Consider the following 21,627-nt stretch of genomic DNA (forward strand, 5'->3'; position numbering starts at 1 on the left):
GGCCCCCCAACAGCACAGGCCAGAGCTGGGCAAAGCAGCCTGCCCTTCTTCCAACCCCAGGCTGGCAGGGAGGAACGGACGCCCCCACCTTCCTCAGGCCAGGACCTGGGAAAACAGCCCAGCTCCGGCCCCAGAGAACAGGCGCCTTGTCCCAGAGCCATGTCTCAACACGGACCTCTCGGGACAGGTGGGAGACCTGGAGGCACAGAGCGCAAGGTACTGGGAGTGCCAACCTGCCCTGCCCTGCCCTCCCCTGGAGCATAGGCAGGCCTCAGGAACTGTGGCCCATCTTGGCCCCTGCACCTGGAGCACAGGCCATGGCTGGGAACTGCAACCTCCCACACCTGCAGCACATGCCGAGGGAGCTGGGAGGGCAGGAGCCAGGCCTGGCCCGGCTGCCCCCAAAGAAGACCCTAGAGCTGGGAACTATGGGCTTGACCTCCCCTGGAAAGGGGCTGGAACTAGACACTGCACCATGCCCCCCCTCCAAGCCACAGAGGAGATGCCAGAGCCTGGATGAAGTCGGGGCGTCGAACAGCAAGCCACTCCAGCAGTTACATTTTTGTAAGTCCCTCATTACTCCCAGCCCCCTACCCTGAGCCTCCTGACCAGCTCCCCGCATCCCTGCCCACAGCCCCACTACATACCCCACCCTGCACGCTCCACCTCTCACCATCTGCCCCCACCTTCTGCTTTCTCTCCTGCACCCTGCAACCGCTGTCCTTAGCGCAGGGTGGGAAGGCTGGGCTCCGAGGGCCAGCCCCAGCAGCCAGTGTCCTGCAGGCGCCTCACATGGGGCGCAGACTCAGGGAAGCAGGCTGCGGGGCCCCCCACATAGCCAGCCAGCTCCCTGCTGGGGCAGTTCTGGGGGTGGCCTGTAGCCTGCAGCACCCCCCAGCAAGCGGCGGGCTCACCTCAGAGGGCCTGCAGTGGCCTGGACTAGGGTTACATGCGTCCATTGTTTCCCGGACATGTCCTCATTTTCCCGTGTTAAATTGCCCGGCCAGCTTTTTTTAAAAAAAATGGTCTAGGATTTGGGGCAGGGGCGGGGGGGCAGCTCCTGCCTTCAAGGGAATGTTTGACTGTCTTTCGGAGCAGCGTGCCTGGACAGTCCATGGCCGCTCGACTCACACCCCTCAGCATCTGGAGGGAGAAGCGTGGAGCTGCAGCGGTGGCTCTGGTGAGACTCAGGGCGTTAATTAAAGAATAAAAAAATCTGGGGTTGCCTGGCTCTGGGGGAGGGGTGGGTACATTGGGTGAGAGCAGGGGGGCTGGGGGTGCCTGGTTCTGGGGGAGGGGTGGGTGCATTGGGTGAGAGTGGGGGGACTGGGGGTACCTGGCTCTGGGAGAGGGGTGGGTGCTTTGGGTGAGAGCGGGGGGGCTGGGGGTACCTGGCTCTGGGAGAAGGGTGGGTGCATTGGGTGAGAGCGGGGGGTCTGGGGGTACCTGGCTCTGGGAGAGGGGTGGGTGCATTGGGTGAGAGCAGGAGGGCTGGGGGTACCTGGCTCTGGGGGAGGGGTGGGTGCTTTGGGTGAGAGCGGGGGGGCTGGGGGTACCTGGCTCTGGGAGAAGGGTGGGTGCATTGGGTGAGAGCGGGGGGGCTGGGGGTACCTGGCTCTGGGAGAGGGGTGGGTGCATTGGGTGAGAGCGGGGGGTCTGGGGGTACCTGGCTCTGGGGGAGGGGTGGGTGCATTGGGTGATAGCGGGGGGGCTGGGGGTGCCTGGCTCTGGGAGAAGGGTGGGTGCATTGGGTGAGAGCGGGGGGTCTGGGGGTACCTGGCTCTGGGAGAGGGGTGGGTGCATTGGGTGAGAGCGGGGGGTCTGGGGGTACCTGGCTCTGGGGGAGGGGTGGGTGCATTGGGTGAGAGCGGGGGGTCTGGGGGTACCTGGCTCTGGGAGAGGGGTGGGTGCATTGGGTGAGAGCGGGGGGCCTGGGGGGGCCTGGCTCTGGAAGAGGGGTGGGTGCATTGGGTGAGAGCAGGGAGGCTGGGGGTACCTGGCTCTGGGGGAGGGGTGGGTGCATTGGGTGATAGCGGGGGGGCCTGGGGGTACCTGGCTCTGGGGGAGGGGTGGGTGCATTGGGTGATAGCAGGGGGGGCTGGGGGTGCCTGGCTCTGGGGGAGGGGTGGGTGCATTGGGTTAACGTTGAGGTGTGATGGGTAAGCAGAAGCCCTCTCACCTTGAGAGCCAGCGGGGGCAGCAGCCCCAGCAGGAGCAAGGCAGCGGGCAGAGCCTGGAGCCTGGCATGCACAGGGACGAGTTTGCCGACTCCTGAGCCCGGCCTGCTTTGCAAGTGGAGCTGCCGCTGCTGCAGCAGCACGTGCAGGCCCCAGGTGTCCTCTTGTTTGAAAGTTCAAACACTGTAGCCCCACCATGGCCTGCAGCCTGTGGGGCGGGCAAGGCTCCAGGTGTCAGTACCAGCCTGTGGTGCCTCCTCTTGGGCCCTGCACCTGTGCACTGGGGCATGAGGGGCTGGGGGCCAGTACCGGCCTCCCGTGACTCACCCCGTGGTCTACAGCCCATAGAGGGAGGTTGGGGAGAGGCTCTGAGTTCCGTCCCGGTTTCTAATGTCTCCCACGGCCTGCAGCCTGTAGGGGGACATGGGCTTCCAGGGGCTGACCCTGGCTTGCAGCAGCCCCCCGTGGCCTGCTGCCTGTTTGGGGGTGGAGGGGATGAAGATCTGAGCTCTGGCCTTGGACCCCAGTTCCCTTCCATCCTGCAGGTCTGCCATGGCAGGCTGGAGGTTCAGGCCTCTATTGGAGGTGGGCCCCTGGTAGGGTAAGTTGGTTTGAGAGTTGGGGGCAGAGGGGAGGGTTTGAAGAATTTCTGTTCCTTTGTTGGACTCTTTGTTTAACCCCAGAAGAGAGGAGACAGAAAGTGTCCCGGCTAGCGGGGCCAGTCACAAATAAAGGGACCACTCACAGGCCTGAATGGCATTGGGTGGACGTCACCACGGAAACCACCTAGCAACCCTGTGCCCAGTGATAAGGGGGTATGTGTGCGGGCGAGATGCCCTTCCACGGATAGCGGAAAACCTAAAATAGTCTTGATTGAAGTTTGCAACACGTAACATGAGTTTGTTTCTTAGGCTTCAGATCCCTATGTTTCTACAACAGAGACAAGGCAGGCTGGTCCCCTAAGCGGGGAGGCGGGCAAGTGCGAGCTTGTCATTGTAACGCAGTTTCCAATACATCTCGGTCCTTAGAAAGATGAATTAGTTTGGGACAAAGTTTCTTGTCTACTGGCAGTAGGTGGCAGTTCTAGGAAGAAAACTGAAAAGTCTTGATTCTCACACCCATGTCTTAACCACACCCAGCCCTTGACGGCGAACCCATTCAGAGTGTATTTTGGTCTTGCCTGCTGCTCTGTGGCAGAAGATGGCAATCAGTGAACCCCTGATTTTTCAATTCTCTAGCAGTCTCATGAAAGAAAAGCCTGATCTTTAAGAGCAGGTTAGTTAGACATCTATCAGGGATGGTCTAGATGGTGCTTGGTCCTGCCATGAGGGCGGGGGATGGGACGCGATGACCTCTCAATGTCTCTTCCAGTTCTAATGTTCTGTGATTCTATGACCTCATCAAACTCCATCCCAAACCCCACACCACTCCTGGACCTCAGTCACGTACCCCAAGCTCCCTTCTGCACCCAACCTCCATCCCAGACCCTCAACCTCTTCTATCAATATTATTGAAGAGTGCAGTCTCTGACCAGTTTTCAACTTCCTAGAGGGCCTCCCTTCAAAATTATTGCCCACCCCGGGATGGGAAAATTTTGATGGATGTTCATTTGGGATATGTTTCTTAGGGTATGTCTACACTACAACATTAATTCGAACTAACTTAGTTTGAATTAGTTAATTCGAACTAAGCTAATTCGAACTAACAGATCCAGACTAAAAAACTAGTTCGAATTAGCGTTTTGCTAATTCGAACTAGCATGTCCACATTAAGTGGACCCTGAACTGGGCTTAAGGATGGCCGGAAGCAGTGCCGGCAGGGCATCAGAGGAGGACTTAGAGCGTGGAGATGCTGTCTCAGGCTAGCCGAGGGCTGTGCTTAAAGGGTCCTGACCCCCACTCCGGACACACAGTTCTCAGGGGTGCCCCGCTTGCAAAGCAGTCCTGGCTTGGATTGCCCGGAGTGGGCACATCACAGCACTCGGCCATCAGACCGGCTGTACTTGCCGCAGGCTGCCATCTGGAGAGAGGGGGAAATTGGGGGGCTGCGGGAGAGCTTCCACCCCAAAAGCCCGCAGAGCCAGCCCAGTCCTCCCCATCGGGGGTGCGTACCCCATTCCTCCCTCACCTCCTTCCACTTACCCTTCCCTAGCCCCTCTTCTTGATGTACAAAATAAAGAGAATATGTCTTCCAAAATGGAATCTGTCTTTATTGAACAAAACTGGGGGAGACTGGGAAAAGGAGGTGGGAGAGGGGAAGAGAAAGGCTGGGAGAGGGGAGGGCAACTAAAATGATCAGGGGTTGAGAACAGGTCCCAAATGAAGAGAGACTACAGAGACTGGGACAGTTCAGCTTAGAAAAGAGGAGACGGAGGGGGGACAGGATAGAGGTCTCTAAAAGCAGGAGTTGGGTGGAGAGGGTGCATTCAGAAAAGTTGTTCATTAGTTCCCATAAAGAAGGACTAGAGGACACCAAAGGAAAGGAATGGGTAGCAGGCTTCAAACTAGTAACAGAAAGTTGTTCTTCACAAAGCAAAGAGTCAACCTGTGGAACTCCTTGCTGCAGGAGACTGTGAAGGCTAGAACTAGAACACTGTTTAAAGGGAAGTGAGATCAAGTCATGGAGGTTGGGTCCATGGAGTGGTATTATCCAGGGGGTAGGAGTGGTGTCCCTGCCCAAGGTTTGTGGAAGGCTGGAGAGGGATGGGATGAGACAAATGGCTTGGTCACTGTCCATCCCCTCCAGGGTCCCTAGGGTTGGCCGCTGTCGGCAGACAGGCTCCTGGGCTAGATGGACCTTTGGTCTGACCCAGGACGGCCATTGTAAGCTCAGGGCTCGGGGTCGGGGGTCTCAGTGGACCACCTTGATTTTCATGCAAACCTGCTCCTGGGTGGCCAGGCTGGCAGCTCTCCTGCCCAAGCCGGCCACTTTCCTGTGCCTAGTGCGGAGATCGTGGATGAGGTCCACGATGTCTGCTCTAGCCCAGGCAGGTGCCCGCCTCTTGCGGTCCCGGGCAAGCTCCCGGGAGCCGCCAGCCTGGTCCCGGGAAGAGGGGGAGGGCTGGGGAGCATCGGGTGGGTGGCTCGATCCGTGCCAGGTGCAGGGTCTGCTGGCTGGGTGCTGGCAGGCTTGCACCTGGCATGGGCACTGTAGGAAACATTTTTATGCATGTAGAGCATTTCTGCCTGGGGCAAGGAAGCCCCATGGAATGATATATTGGCTGAGCTTTGCCCAGTTGGCTAGTGGTTTTGGGTGCTCATTTCCTGTTTGTTTTAATTCATTCATTTCTTTTTCATTTGGGTAGGGAGGTAAGTTGGGTCTGATGAGTCTTGAAAATTGTGGCCTTACGTCTTATATTTGCATTTTATATATCCAAATCCATATCTCTAAGATTATATACATTTCATTGTTTTGTTGACCCTGCAAAATGTATGAAAGGGCAGGAAATTTCACATAGCAGGGCACTGAGAAAACCACATCTCTAAAGACTTTAATTTTTGTTTGTTTGTTTGTTTCCCCAAATATGTATAAAATGTTGCCCAGTCAAATGTGTCTGCTTAGTGTGGACACAACACAGAGAGTATTAATCAGTGGAGAATGAATATTGTTGGATTCAGGGAGAGTGCAGAAGAATCAGGACAACTCAAAAGATGTTAAGATCTGGAAGGAAGGAAGGAGGGAAGGGCTAATCATTTTCTCAATAACTCAAACGGGCTAAGTGTAAGAATGTATAACAATTCATCTCTACCTTACTCTGGGCTAACATTTGTCCTCTCACATTCTGTGCCTGTTCCTGTAAGCTGCTAGTTTCAGAATAGCTTTGCTCAGGGACTCTTTGACCTCCTTGTTTCTCAGGCTGTAGACAAGAGGGTTGATAATAGGAGTCAGGACTGTGTAGAAGACAGAGAATATTTTCTGTAGGACCTTGTGACTGTCGGGTATTGGAACCACATAGACAGTTAACACAGTCACGTACAAAATTGCAAGCACAATGAGGTGCGAGGAGCAGGTGGAAAAGGCCTTTTTCCTCCCAGTGTTGGAAGGGATTCTCAGGATATTGATGATTATACAAATATAGGATGTCAGAGTCAGGAGAAAGGGAAGAAACGTGCCTATGACAGCAAGAACAAATGTCACCAATTCTAGTGTCTGGGTGTCGCTACAGGACAATTTTAAAATGGGTGAAAAATCACAGAAGAAATGGTCGATTTCTTTGGAATCACAAAACGTGAATTGCCACAAGTAAATCTGTACTATGGTGCTGCTCAGTAGGCTACTTATCCAGCCCCCTGCCACTAGCAGGCAACAAACCCGGCCATTCATCAGAACAGTGTAACGCAGGGGGTGGCAGATCGCTAGGTACCGATCGTAAGACATGGCCGTGAGCAGGAGATTTTCTGTATTTGACGTGACACCAAAGAAATACAATTGCACCAGGCAGCCCTGGACAGAGATGGTTCTGTCGCCAGTCAGGAGACTGGCCAGCAGCCGGGGCAGGGTGGTTGAAGTGTAGCAGATCTCCAAGCAGGACAAGTTCCCCAGGAAGAAATACATGGGGGTGTGAAGATGCTGATCAGCCACCACTAGTGCAACAAATAGCATGTTGCCAGCCACCGTCACAATGTAGATGACTAGAAACAGCAGGAAGAGGAGGGGCTGCAGTTCAGGGCCATTCCCAAATCCTAGGAGGATGAATTCCACGATGGACGTTTGGTTTCTTCCTTCTGCTTTCTCCATAAGTTGTGTCTAGAGACAAAAAACCATTAAATATTGATGGAGCGCACACAGACATGTTGTGTTGTCTGCTACGCTGGCACAAACCTCACACTACAGCATCTCTCTACTGGAAAAATGATGTCGATAAATAGAGGAAGACTCATATCATTAACAAAAAACAGGACTATGCAGCACTTTAAAGACTAACAAGATGGTTTATTAGGGGATGAGCTTTCGTGGGCCAGACCCACTTCCTCAGATCAAATAGTGGAAGAAAATAGTCACAACCATATATACCAAAGGATACAATCAAAAAAATGAACACATATGAAAAGGACAAATCACATTTCAGAACAGGAGGGAACAAATCAGATTTCAGAACAGTATACAATCTATACTAGAACAGGATACTAAACTCTGAGAAGCTCTGGGAGACAGACCCATAGTCTCCTAGGGTATGTCTACACTACCCCGCTAGTTCGAACTAGCGGGGTAATGTATGCATACCGCACTTGCTAATGAAGCCCGGGATTTGAATTTCCCGGGCTTCATTAGCATAAGCGGGGAGCCGCCATTTTTAAATCCCCGCTGCTTCGAACCCCGTGTAGCGCGGCTACACGGGGCTCGAACTAGGTAGTTCGGACTAGGGTGCCTATTCCGAACTACCGGTACACCTCGTTTCACGAGGAGTACCGGTAGTTCGGAATAGGACCCTAGTCCGAACTACCTAGTTCGAGCCCCGTGTAGCCGCGCTACACGGGGTTCGAAGCAGCGGGGATTTAAAAATGGCGGCTCCCCGCTTATGCTAATGAAGCCCGGGAAATTCAAATCCCGGGCTTCATTAGCAAGTGCGGTATGCATACATTACCCCGCTAGTTCGAACTAGCGGGGTAGTGTAGACATACCCCTATAGACAACCACCTAACCTAGGATGATTCTTACCAACCACCACAGGACATACCACACTAATACCAACCCCGGAACTTTCCCTTGCAACAAACCCCGTTGCCAGCTTTGTCCACATATTCACTCTGCTGAAACCATTATTGGACCTAACCAATTGAGTTATAAGATCAAGAACACATATTCATGCGCATTCAGAAATATAATTTATGCCATCATGTGCCGACAGTGTCCATCTGCTTTGTACATTGGACAAACGTCTCTGACACTTTGCCAAAGAATCAATGCCCACAAAACAGATATTAGACAGGATTACAAAGAAAAAACAGTTTCTTGCCATTTCAACCAGAAAGGGCATTGTCTCAATGACTTAGCTACCTGCATCCTGCTTCAAAGACATTTTAACACCAGACTTGAAAGAGAATCCTCTGAACTGTCATTCATGTTTAAATTTGACACTTTACATCTAGGTCTCAACAAGGACGCTAATTATCTTTCCCATTACAAAGATAGCTTCCCCAAGCATCACCTCTAATATCATTAGCTCACAGACATTTACCTCCTCTCCTCATCCCCCCTCTGTTCTCAAATTTGATTTGTCCTTTTCATATGTGTTCATTTTTTTGATTGTATCCTTTGGTACAAAACAGTCATGCCAATTTTCTTCCCCTATTTGATCTGAGGAAATGGGTCTGGCCCACGAAAGCTCATCATCTAATAAACCATCTTGTTAGTCTTTAAAGTGCTACATAGTCCTGTTTTTTGTTTCAGCAAGATCAGACTAACACGGCTACATTTCTTTTACTATTCTCATATCATAAAGGCTGTGTCTACACTGGCAAGATTTTGTGCAAAAGCAAGTGCTTTTGCGCAAAATCTTGCCGCCTATCTACACTGGCTGCGAACATGAACACTCTAATTCACTACTGTTTTTTCCCCTTCCTTCTCCCTCCCAGCCCCTATTTATTTTGGAATTGGACGTTTAATATTCCATTCATTTGAAGAAATGGGTTATACCTGTGAAAACTTGTGATACCATCTACATGTTTTATTAGTCTTTAACGTGCTGCTAGACCGTTCGCTATTTGTTAAGATGTTCCTGTTACAGACTAACTTGGCTCCCCCTTGAAGCTTTTGTACATTAATTGCATAACTGAGTCAACTTATCTTAAATCACCATCCACACAGAGGGAGGTCAATGGAAGCAAATGCTCCTATTGGTTTTCCTTACTCCTCACAAGGAGCAGGAGTACAACCACCGATTGGGGGGAACCCCTCAGTTCAATTTAGCAGGTCTTCACTAGACTCACTAAATTGAACCCCAGGAGGTTGATTGCAGCATCCAATGAAAAGCTGGAGAAAAAAGGGAAGGGTATGTCTACACTACAGCATTATTTTGAAATATTTAATTTCAAAATAGTTAATTCGAAATATCTCATTTGGAAATAATGCGTCTACACACAAAATACATTTTGAAATAGCATTTTTCTATTTTGAAATAGCACGTCCTCACTGAGTGGATGTTGAATCGCTTTTAAGGCTGGTTGGAACCATTTCTGGCAGGGCATCAGGCACCCTGGGAAGGGCTGGAGGCCCCCTATTTTGAAATAAGCATCTACACAGCACTTATTTTGAAATAGCAATTTCGAAATTGGTGCTATTCCTCGTGGAATGAGGTTTACCAATTTCAACATAAGCCCTCTGCTATTATGAATTAATTTTGAAATAATGGAATGGGTGTGTAGATGCTACGAAAGTTATTTTGAAATAACTTTGCTGTGTAGACATACCCGAAGAGATTTATAAGTACAGAATAAGATGAAAATACAGAGAGAGAGACAAAAAGGGAGACTGTTTATTTCTTCAAATGTTGTGAGCAATAAAATACAAATATATTTAAAGAGAATAGCAGGTCCTTGATGTTATAAAAAAGGTATTAGAGACTTGCTTTCCCTTTACACACTTTACATATTCTGCCGTCTGATACTTTCACCCTCTGATTCATTGTGCACCCATGTAAACTCCCTTTACCTTGGGAGTGGCAATGGTGCATCGACACTGGTTCATTGTGTAATGGTGCAGTGATAAACATTATGAAAGAAAAATGGAAATCTATAAAAGAGAGAAATCTATAAGGCTATGTCTAGACTGCAGGCTTCTTTCGAAAGAGCCTCTTTCGAAAGATCGCGTCTAGACTGCAGGTGGATCTTTCGAAAGAGCAATCCGCTTTTTTGAAAGAGAGCACCCAGCGAGTCTGGATGCTCTCTTTCGAGGAAGCCCTATTTACATTGAAGAACACCTTCTTTCGAAAGAGGAACTTTCGAAAGAAGGCGTTCTTCCTCGTGAAACGAGGTTTACCGCCATCGAAAGAAAAGCCGCGTTCTTTCAAAATTATTTCGAAAGAACGCGGCTTGAGTCTGGGTGCAGGGGAAGTTTTTTCGGGAAAAGCCTACTTTTCCCGAAAAAAACCCTGAGTCTGGACACAGCCTAACAGAGAGAAAAGAGAGACCATGATTTGATTTCCAAAATGTTTATGAGCAATGAAACTCACTCTGTGAAAAATAAACACACACAATATGATTCAATAAACTAGCTAACTTCATGGAGGTTAGGTCCATTAAGGGCTATTAACCAGGATGGGCGGGGATAGTGTTCCTAGTCACTGTTTGTCAGAACATAAGATTGATCTAAACCTGTACACAAATCAGTCTAAGGGTATGTCTACACTACCCTCCTAGTTCGAACTAGGAGGGTAATGTATGCATACCGCACTTGCTAATGAAGCCCGGGATTTGAATTTCCCGGGCTTCATTAGCATAAGCGGGGAGCCGCCATTTTTAAATCCCCGATGCTTCGAACCCCGTGTTTCACGAGGAGTAACGGTAGTTCGGAATAGGACCCTAGTCCGAACTACCTAGTTCGAGCCCCGTGTAGCCGCGCTACACGGGGTTCGAAGCAGCGGGGATTTAAAAATGGCGGCTCCCCGCTTATGCTAATGAAGCCCGGGAAATTCAAATCCCAGGCTTCATTAGCAAGTGCGGTATGCATACATTACCCTCCTAGTTCGAACTAGGAGGGTAGTGTAGACATACCCTAACAGATGCCGTTCTCTCTTTCATTATTTTTCAACCCCATGCAACGTTGCTTAGTGTTGATGAATTGCATAGTAAATTGCTTCACTCACTTTGGTTTAATATCAAACATATTCAAAAGACCAAATAACCGATGCCAGTCAAGTATATTGCCACAAACCACTCTTATTATGGTACAGGACAAAGGGACTGGGAGACAAGAAATGGATGACTCAATGATCACCTGTTCCATTCATTCCACATGAAACACCTGCCATTGGCCACCGTTGGAAGACCAGAAACTAGGCTGGATGGACCCTTGATCTGAGTTGTATGTTCTAAATCTGAGAGGCTTGCTTTGCCTTAGGCATGCTTTGCTATAACCCAACCTGTCTGTGCTAAGTTTCCCCGGGGAGCTACCTGGAACTGGAAATGCACTGAGCCCTCTGACCCACCCGTCTTGCTCCCTGTAGCAAGCTGTAGACCACTCAAGATCTGACATGAACTCAAACATTCCCACCGACATAAACACACTGACCAGCCACTGCATGCACTGAGAATAAGAAGCTACCATGAAAAGAAACATCAGCTGTCAGCTAGATCCTCAGATCTGTACTGCCCCGCCCTGGTTGAAACACCAATCAGTATGAATGTGTAACCCGGTTTGCCTCTCCTACGATACGGAGAGTGATATGCACACTTGTTCAAGGCCTAGTCACCTGTTCAAGTTTTTTTTACAAAAAATAAGAGTTGAAATGCTTATAACAGAGCAAAGAGAGCAAAGCTGATTACCAACAACTAAACAAACAAACAAAAAAAGAAGCACAACATAATGGCGAGACTGAGTAGAAACGAGCAGTTTCTCACCCTGACTGATGATACCAGCCCTCTGGCAGATTCTCAAGGCAATAGCCACATTTGCTTTGCAGCTTTCATTTCTCAGGTTCAAATACATGGGCTAGAAATTACTTTAGCCTGGGTCCAGCACGTCCTCCAGTTCAGTCTTTGTTCCTTAGGTCTTACAAGGAGGCCTCGTGTGTGGGGAGTGGAGAGGAACAGGAGAGATCACTCCCTGCCTTATATAGCTGTAGTATAGGTGGGGGTGGGAACCTTTCATTTCAAATTTGTATTTTCAGAACTGTTTATGGAAAAACACAGACGTCCCAAAATGGAGTCCAGAATCATGCACTCTGGTAACCTGCAGAGTCCATAGCGACCAGGGGCATTCTCAGGAAGGCTCAGCAGGCAGGAAATAAGCTTCTGATTATTCCCAATGGCTCGTTACTCTGAATAAGCCCATCGCAAACTACAGTGTTGACTAAAAGCGCCTTCCTTCTGGGAGTTACTCAGGTGCAACTGCATTGGAAATGCAAATACAGAGTCAATATTCGTAACTTCAGATAATAATGATACATACAACTAGCATAATCATGTTCAGTACATCAGAATTTCCCCAGTGACACCACAGATGACCCATTGTGTACAAAATGTGTGGTAATTATGACATAATCATATCATCATAACCAGGGCTCCCTGATGGTAAAAGCAAGCCTGTTGTTTCTAACATGGAAGATGTTTATGCGGATATTATTCTTTTCTATATCAGATTGCTTTATTTTAGCTGGGCTGCTTGATCTGCACAACAGGGCTTAATTTGAAATAAGCTACACAAATTGAGCTACACCAGTTGCATTGTTTATTTTAAAAAAGCAACCAGAATGATGAGGGGGCTGGAGCATATGACCTCTAAGGAGAGGCTGAGGGAGTTGGGTCTGTTTAGTCTGCAGAAGAGAAGAGCGAGGGGGGATTTGAGAGCAGCCTTCAACTTCCTGAAGGGGGGTTCCAGAGAGGCTGGAAAGAGGCTGTTCTCAGTGGGGGCAGGTGGCAGAACAAGGAGCAATGGACTCCAGTTGCAGTGGAGAGGTCTAAGTTGCATATTAGGAAAAACTATTTCCCTGGGGGTATGTCTACACTGCAGAGTTACTTTGAAATATCTTATTTCGAAATAGTTAATTCGAAATATCTTATTTCGAAATAATGTGTTTACACACAGATAACGTGTCTACACTGAGTGGATGCTAAATCTCATTTAAGGCCGGCCAGAACCAGATCCGGCAAGGCATCAGATCAGGAGTTACTTTGCCTGAGGCTATCTGTGGCCTGTGCTTAAAGCCCCCCCCCCCCCCCCCCCGACATCCAGTTCTCAGCTTCCCCTGCTTGCTTGCCTACCTTGATGAGGGACAGCAAAGCATTTTGTCTTTGCGTGCTCTGGTTGCCCTCACTCGGGACACCACAGCACTCTGCAACATGGAGTTGGAGCTGCCCTGGGCACTCTGATGCTTCTCTTGGTTGTGTTGTTGTGAGCCTGGCTGCACTTTCTGCAGGCTGCCATCCGGGAGGTCCATCGGGGGGCTGTCAGAATCCAGAAAGCCCTGTGGGAGAGCTTCCACCCTGAGGAGCACTAAGAGCCTCCCTGGTCTGCCCCTTTGGGGACTGGTGCCTCATTCCTCCCTCACGTCCTTTGACTTACCCTTCCCTAACCCCCCTTCCTGATGTCAAATAAAATACACATATTGTCATTAACACAAACTCTCTTTATTAAACAAAACAGTGAGTTTGGCCGTGTCTGTGGGTCTGAGTCCCCAGCCACCGGATCCCCCCCTGAACTCCAACCCATGCAGATGGGGAAATTGTCTGCAGGCCAGTCTTGGACTCTAGCTGCTGCCCTCCAGCTGGTTGGGGAAGAGGGCTGGGATCCCTGGACCTGCATCGGCCTCCAGTTGCACCCCAGCTCCCGTCCTGTCTGGAAGGAGAGCGTCTCCCTGGGCCATGCCTGCCTTCCAACTGGTTCAGAGGGTGGCAGCACTTTGGTTTCCAGCCCTGGTATCCCTTCCAGGGGGCACCCCAGCCCCCAGTGGTCACTCTGCAGTATTGCTGAACCTCTTATCAGCCCGCTCTCTTTCAATATTATGGAAAATGAGTTCATCCCAACCTCAGACCCATGCTTTATAAAATGGATTTATGGAGATAAATATACAAAATCCAGAGGGTAAATAATTTCATGTAACCCATCAAACTTCATGTCCTCATCAGCTGGGTCTCTGTCTCATTGGGGTGTGTGTATCATGGAGACATATGGAGTCATAGAATCCTCGAATACCAGGCCTGGCAGAGACGTCAGGAATCATAGAGTCCAACCCCCTGCCCAAAGCAGTACCAACCCCGTCTCAATCATCCCTTTAAACTGCTCTGATGAACGGCAGGGTTTGCTGCCATTTGGTGGCGGGGATTTGGGTCATAGCTTTCTCATCTCCATCATGGTACAAATTTTCCTTTTTCAACTCATGTATTGAGGTCCCAAAGAAACTGACCATTTCTTTTGTGATTTTCCACCCCTTATAGATCCGTGCTGTGGTGAGACCCAGACTTTGCAACTAGCAACATTTTTGTTGGCTCTTATGTTGAATATAGTGGAGTTTCTGCTGATCCTGACATCCTACATTGGTAACATCATCAACTTCCTGAGAATCCCTTCACCATGGGAAGACAAAAGGCCTTTTCCACCTGCTCCTCTCACCTCATTCTACTTGCAGTTTACTATATAAGCCAAATTACAGTCACTCTCATGATCCCGTAAAAAATATTGTCTATCTTGTTTGTTGTCCTCATAACCTTGCTCAATCCTCTCAGCTACTGTCTCTCCTCTACCAAATTCTACAAGGAGCTTAAGTTTTGTGGTCTCGGGTCTTCTCCCAGATGATCACTGCTATGATGAGTAAGTGGATGAGGCTTTTTTTAAACAACACAAATCATCCAAAGCCCAAGATTTGGTAGTGATCGGGGACTTCAACTATCCAGATATATGTTGGGAAAATAACACTGCGGGGCACAGACTATCCAATAACTTCTTGGACTGTATTAGAGACAACTTTTTATTTCACAAGGTTGAAAAAACTACGGGGGGAAGCTATTCTAGATTTGATCCTAACAAAGAGGGAGGAACTGGTTGAGAATTTGAAAGTGGAAGGCAGCTTGGGTGAAAGTGATCATGAAATCATAGAGTTCACAATTCTAAGGAAGGGTAAAAGGGAGAACAGCAAAATAGAGACAATGGATTTCAGGAAGGCAGATTTTGGTAAGCTCAGAGAGCTGATGGGTAAGGTCCCATGGGAATCGAGAGTGAGAGGAAAAACAACTGAGGAGAGTTGGCAGTTTTTCAAAGGGACATTGTTAAGGGCCCAAAAGCAAGCTATTCCAATGTGTCGGAAAGATAGAAAATATGGCAAAAGACCGCCTTGGTTTAACCGCGAGATCTTGAATGATCTAAAAATAACAAAGGAGTCATATAAAAAAATGAAAAGTAGGACAAATTACAAAGTATGAATAGAGGCAAACAGCACAGGAATGCAGGGGCAAGATTAGAAAGGCAAAGGCACAGAATGAGCTCAAACTAGCTACAGGCATAAAGGGAAACAAGAAGATGTTTTATAAATACATTAGAAGCAAGAGAAGGTAGGCCCACTGGTCAGTGAGGAAGGAGAAACAGTAACAGGAAACTTGGAAATGGTAGAGATGCTCAATGACTTCTTTGTTTCGGTCTTTACCGTGAAGTCTGTAGGAATGCCTAACATAGTGATTGCAAGTGGAAAGGGGGTAATTTTAGAAGGTAAAATAAAAAAGAACAAGTTAAAAATCACCTAGAAAAGTTACATGCCTGCAAGTCACCAGGGCCTGATGCTATGCATCTTAGAATACTCAAGGAGCTGATAGAGGAGGTATCTGAGCCTCTAGATATCATCTTTCGAAAATCATGGGAGACAGGAGAGATTCCAGAAGACTGGAAAAGGGCAAATATAGTGCCCATCTATAAAAAGGGAAATAAGAACAACCCAGGGAACTACAGAACAGTTAGTTTAACTTCTGTGCCAAGGAAGATAATGGAGCAAGTAATTAAGGAAATCATCTGTAGACACTTGGAAAGTGGCAAGGTGATAGGGAACAGCCAGCATGGATTTGTAAAGAACAAATCATGTCAAACCAATCTGATAGCTTTCTTTAATAGGATAACGAGTCTTGTGGATAAGGGAGAAGCGGTGAATGTGGTATACCTAGACTTTAGTAAGGCATTTGATACGGTTTCGCATGATATTCTTATCAATAAACTAGGTAAATACAACTTAGATGAGGCTACTATAAGGTGGGTGCATAACTGGATGGATAACAATACTCAGAGGCTGTGTCTAGACAGGCCACTTTTTCCGGAAAAGCAACTGCTTTTCCGGAAAAACTTGCCAGCTCTCTACACAGTCTACACTGGCTGCTTCAATTTCCGCAAAAGCACTAATGTTCTCATGTAAGATTGTCAGTGCTTTTGCGGAAATACTATGCTGCTCCCGTTTGGGCAAAAGTCTTTTTCCGAAAAACTTTTGTGCAAAAGAGCCAGTGTAGACAGCAGAGATTTGTTTTCGCAAAAAAGACCCGATCGCGAAAATGGCGATCGGGACGTTTTTGTGGAAAAGTGCGTCTAGATTGGCCACGGATGCTTTTCCGCAAAAAATGCTTTTGCGGACAAGCATCCTGCCAATCTAGACGCGCTTTTCCGAAAATGCTTTTAACGGAAAACTTTTCTGCTCCGTCTCTACCACCCTGGCCAGGCTGCTGGCCAGTCTCACGACTGGGGACAGAACCATTTCTCTTCAGAACTGCTTTTTGCAATTCAATTTCTATGTTATCCTGTCCAATGCAGAATGTCTGCTGCTCACGGCTATGTGTATTGATTGGTATCTAGCGATCTGCCACCCCCTTACATACCCTACTCCGATGAATGGCAGGGTGTGAGGCCACATGGTGGCAGGGTGCTGGATATTCGCCATTTCCTACACAATCACACTACACATTTTCATTATGAAATTAACATACTGTGGTTCCAAAGAATTTGACCATTTTTTCTGTGATTCTGTATCCATTGGTGGGTTCTGTGGCAAGACCAAGACTCTGGATTGGCTTACATTGTTTATGTCTATCATAGTGACTCTTGGGGTCTTTCTGTTTATCATCGCCAACATTCTGAGAATCTCTTTTTGCACCGGAAGGCAAAAGGCCTTTTCCACCTGCTCCTCCCACTTCATTGTGGTTACAGTTTACTATGCGAGTGGATTGACAATATTTGTGGTTTCACAGTTCTAGCCTCCCTCAATCCTCTCCAGAATATTGTCTGCCTTGATCACAGTCCTGATACCTTTGATCATTCTCCATATGACAAGGGCGGGATTGCCCATGCTTGGGTTGGGCTAGTAAAAGGAAGAGAGAGAGAAGGTGGCAGCAGGGTCTCCCAGGTACCAGTTTGCCGGAGGCAGGGGGCCCAGAGCAAGGGGAAGTGTCCAATCAGGGTGGACTCGCTATTTCGAAATAGCAAAACGCTATTTCGAATTAGTTTTTGTGTCTAGATGCGTTATTTCAAATTTGAAATAAGTTAACTTGAAATAGTGCTGTAGTGTAGACATACCCATACACAAGAGGAGGGAAGAGGTGGGGAATGTCCCAGCATGGGGAGGGAGGCGAATTTCCATTGGAAATCAAAATCGTCCCCAAATCCTCCAAAGAGCATGTTTCACTGACAGGACCAGAATACACACAATGGTACGCTTGAGATGGGAAGGGGGTAAGACGTATCACAAGGCACCCACTTCTTCAGATGAATGGAGTACAGAGTACAAATGAATAGCAGGGAATGAGAGGAGATGGGGAGGTAAAGACAAGGAAAAAATAGGGGAATATATTGTCAGTTAGAGCATCCAGGCTAACTGATGCTAATAGAATGGACTCTAATACCAAATGCTTAGCTCTTTGTGTCAATTGCGACCCATCCTGGTTAGGCCTTTTCATACCTTGATTATAGCTGAATGAAACCAAGTTCTGCAGTTTCTCTCTGTAGCTGGTTTTTGAAATTACTTTGTAATAGTGCACTCACTTTAGATCCATTAATGAGCAAATTAAAATATCACTCTACGGCTATGTCTACACTTGCACGATCTTGCACCAGAGCTATGCAAATGAGGCTAAGCGTGGAATATCGCTGAGCCTCATTTGCATATCTAATAAGCTGCTATTTTTGCGGAACAGACTCTTGTGCAAGAAGGAGCTGTCTACACTGCCCCTTCTTGCACAAGAAAAGCCCTCTTGCGCAATGCTGTTTCGCTGACTATTTTCAGGAATAATGGCATTGTGCAAGAGGGGTTTTCTTGCACAAGAGTCTCTTCTGCAAAAATGGCAGCTCATTAGATATGCAAATGAGGCTCGGTGATAATCCACGCTTAGCCTCATTTGCATGGCTCTGGTGCAAGATTGCACAAATGTAGACATAGCATACAGGTTTCTGTGTCTTGCCCTTTCAAATATCTGATTTGTGTCCATTAATCCTTTGTTGTAGAGACTGCCCAGTTTGGCCAATGTCCATGGCAGAGGGGCATTGTTGGCACTTGATGGCCTAGATCACATTTGGCAGAAGTGCAGTTGGATGAGCTTCTGATGTGGTGCCTTTTGTAGTTAGGTCCTGGGATGATGTCACTGGTGTAGATGTGTGGACAGAGTTGGTGCAGAGCTGATTGTGGGGGTGGGTTCCTGGGTGAGCAGGATTGGGGAATGCTGGGTATTCACTGAAAGGAATGCTTTCAGGGTTAGAGGTTTGTCTGTAGGCAAGGACAGGGTATGGGATTGTCTTTAAGAGCAGGTCTATGAGAGGGAGAAATCGTTTTCCAAGACACAATGTAGATCGTAAGTGATGGGCTGCAGGGGTTCAAGTTGACGCTGTAGGTGATGGCCAGTGGTGTTCTTTTGGTTTCTTTGTGGGAGCCTGTGCCTGGGTACATGTCTGGCTCTTGTCAATCTGTCTTTTCACTTGCCTGGGTGGGTATTTTAGTTTGAAGAATGTCTGATGGAGATTCTGTGGGTGTTTATCTCCACTTGTGAGATTGGAGCAAATCCAGTTGTATCTTAGGACCAGGCTGTAAAAACAATGGTTAGGAAATGAGTCATGGATGAAGCTAGCGGCATGCAGGTAAGTGTAATGGTTGGCAGGGTTATGGTATAAGGTGGTGGAAATGTGGCCACTGGGTGGTCGTAAAACAAATTTTTGGATAAACTGATTCCAGAATGGTTACTGTCCAAACCCTCTTTCAATGATCTTTGGCAGGACGTGTGATGGACCCTCAGGCTTAATGAATGGGAATAGGAATAACCTTAAAATAATGTAGACAAAATACATCATGCAGCCCATCAAAATTTAATCTTTGAATCTGTAGACTCTGTAGGGGTATGTCTACACTGCCACCCTAGTTAGAACTACCTGCAAGGAGGTTTAACTGTAGTTTGAATTAGGAGCTTTAATTCGAATTATCTAGCCCGTGCTGTGTGTAGCCGCGGGCAGGTAGTTCGAACTACGGGGCATTTAAAAATGGCGGCACCAGGGAACATGCAAATGAAGTCCGGGATATTTAAATCCCGGGCTTCATTTGCAAGTTCGAATGCCTACATTAGCCACCCTAGTTCGAACTAAGGTGGCAGTGTAGACATACCCTAAGGTGCCATAGGATTCCTTGCTGCTTTTGCAGATTTAGACTAACATGGCTACCCCTCTGATATTAAAGCAAAATGCAGGACTATGTAGCACTTTAAAGACTAACAAGATGGTTTATTAGGTGATGAGCTTTCGTGGGCCAGACCCACTTCCTCAGATCAAATAGTGGAAGAAAATAGTCACAACCATAGATACCAAAGGATACAATTAAAAAAATGAACACATATGAAAAGGACAAATCACATTTCAGAACAGCAGGGGGGTGCAGGGGTGGGGGAAGGAAGGTAAGTGTCTGTGAGCTAATGGTATTAGAGGTGATAATTGGGGAAGCTATCTTTGTAATAACCTCTGATATTAGAAATATTATAATTTGCTCACTGTGATTAACCCAGTTTCTGTTCAAGCCTTATTTTTGTCTCTCTCATTATGAATACAGAGGATATTCTCAGTGTATGTACACATCAGTCCCTCCCAGTGGGGAAGCGGCTTTCAGTGCAGACAGATCATTGAGCCCTGTAATGAGACATTGGGGAGAACAAGAGGCCTCTGGAGAAGCCAAACTCCCACAGAAGTGACCCTTCCTCGGAATGATCCAGAGAGACCATAATTAACAGCTGTGCACAACGACAGAGGATCAGACCACGTGACTCCGAGCTCCCTCTTCCCATGTTGTTTTTCCACAGCCTGGTCCAGGGAGCAGTTTTGAAACAAAGGATCCCCCCTTTGCCAGAGCTATATAAGGCAGGGGATGGAATCAGCCGTGTTCACTCCCCGCACAAGAGGATGCCGGAAAGGAGCTGAGGAAGACAGACTGACCTGGGGGAAGGGCTGGACCCAGGCTGAAGGCGTCTTACCCAGTGTCTGGAAACCTGAACACCCCAAGCTGCAAAGCAAATGCAAATTGGGCCTTGAAAAGCTGCCAGACGGCCGGCGCCATCCCTCCGGGTGAGAATCTGCTCGTTTCTCCTGACTCTGCCCCTGTGCTCTGCAGAGTTTGTGTCTGAGGGTATGTCTACACTACCCCGCTAGTTCGAACTAGCGGGGTAATGTATGCATACCGAACTTGCTAATGAAGCCCGGGATTTGAATTTCCCGGGCTTCATTAGCATAAAGCCGGCGCCGCCATTTTTAAAAGCCGGCTAGTGCGAACCCCGTGCTACGCGGCAACACGCGGCACGGGCTAGATAGTTCGAACTACGTAGCCATTCCGAACTATCTGTACTCCTTGGGGTTTGCACTAGCCGGCTTTTAAAAATGGCGATGCCGGCTTTAAGCTAATGAAGCCCGGGAAATTCAAATCCTGGGCTTCATTAGCAAGTTCGGTATGCATACATTACCCCGCTAGTTCGAACTAGTGGAGTAGTGTAGACATACCCTGATTAGTTGCTGATAATCTGCTCTGATGTCCCTGATACCCACGTCAATCCACTGTTTGTAGTTAATAACCTTGTGTGTGGTGTTACTCAAACCAGTGAAACGAATGGGGGAAATTCTCCCCCCGCTTAGCACACGTGGGCATTTTCCTCTCCACGTCGGGGGGTGCAAGCAGATTAACAGATTTTTCCCTGTTGGTTATTCGACCTGGCTCAGGCGGTGCAGCTCTGGGGTAGAACCCTAGGCTACCGGTGGTTCCCTCGACTGTAGCTTCCCTCAGCAGTGTCCAGTCAGGGAGCCCTGCGTGTCCCTGCAGATGGGCCTGTTCCTGCTGTGTGGGTGCGGGGAGAAGTGCGGGGATGGGACCTTGTCTGCAGCCAGGCACAGCAGCACAGTGCGAGCAGGATCTCAGGCTGGGGGCTCTGAGGCTCAGGGGTCCCCAGTTCCAGGTCGAACCTTGGAGGCCAACCCAGCCCAGACGAGCTGTAGGAAAACCTGCCTAGGACAGAGCAATGGGCGGCCCTTGGATTTAGAACGTGAGAATGACCAGACTGCGCTGGTCCAAAGGTCCCCTTCCCCTACTGCGCTCACTCCCAGCACTAGCCGATGCCAGGGGCTTCTGGGGGAATTGGCAGAACAGAGAAATATCAACCGATTCCTCCCCTGTCGATTGTTCCCTTTCTCTTGTGACGTGTCACTGGCGTTGGGGGTGTGATCTCTAGACTCTGTTTTACAAATGTGGGGGGAATCTCGCTCCCCTGGGGTACAGAGCCCCCAGAAGGGTCCGAGATTGGAGGTCAAAGCAGTGAGG

General features: G+C 48.4%; 1 protein-coding gene across 1 annotated transcript; it reads right to left on the reverse strand.

Moving 5' to 3' along the window:
- Window positions 1-5,951: 5,951 nt before the first annotated feature.
- Window positions 5,952-6,914, reverse strand: LOC102448004 (olfactory receptor 6C75-like). Its single transcript, XM_014573234.2, has one exon. It carries the CDS (start codon window positions 6,912-6,914, stop codon window positions 5,952-5,954), a length of 963 nt encoding a protein of 320 aa, XP_014428720.2.
- Between the last annotated feature and the right edge of the window lie 14,713 nt (window positions 6,915-21,627).

This window comes from Pelodiscus sinensis, chromosome 30 (genome assembly GCF_049634645.1).
Source record: "Pelodiscus sinensis isolate JC-2024 chromosome 30, ASM4963464v1, whole genome shotgun sequence".
NCBI classification, from domain to species: Eukaryota; Metazoa; Chordata; order Testudines; family Trionychidae; genus Pelodiscus; species Pelodiscus sinensis.

What these genes read in the sequence shown, in the direction of transcription:
- LOC102448004 (XM_014573234.2), bottom strand. Translation starts at nt 6,914, where the DNA reads ATGGAGAAAGCAGAAGGAAGAAACCAAACGTCCATCGTGGAATTCATC.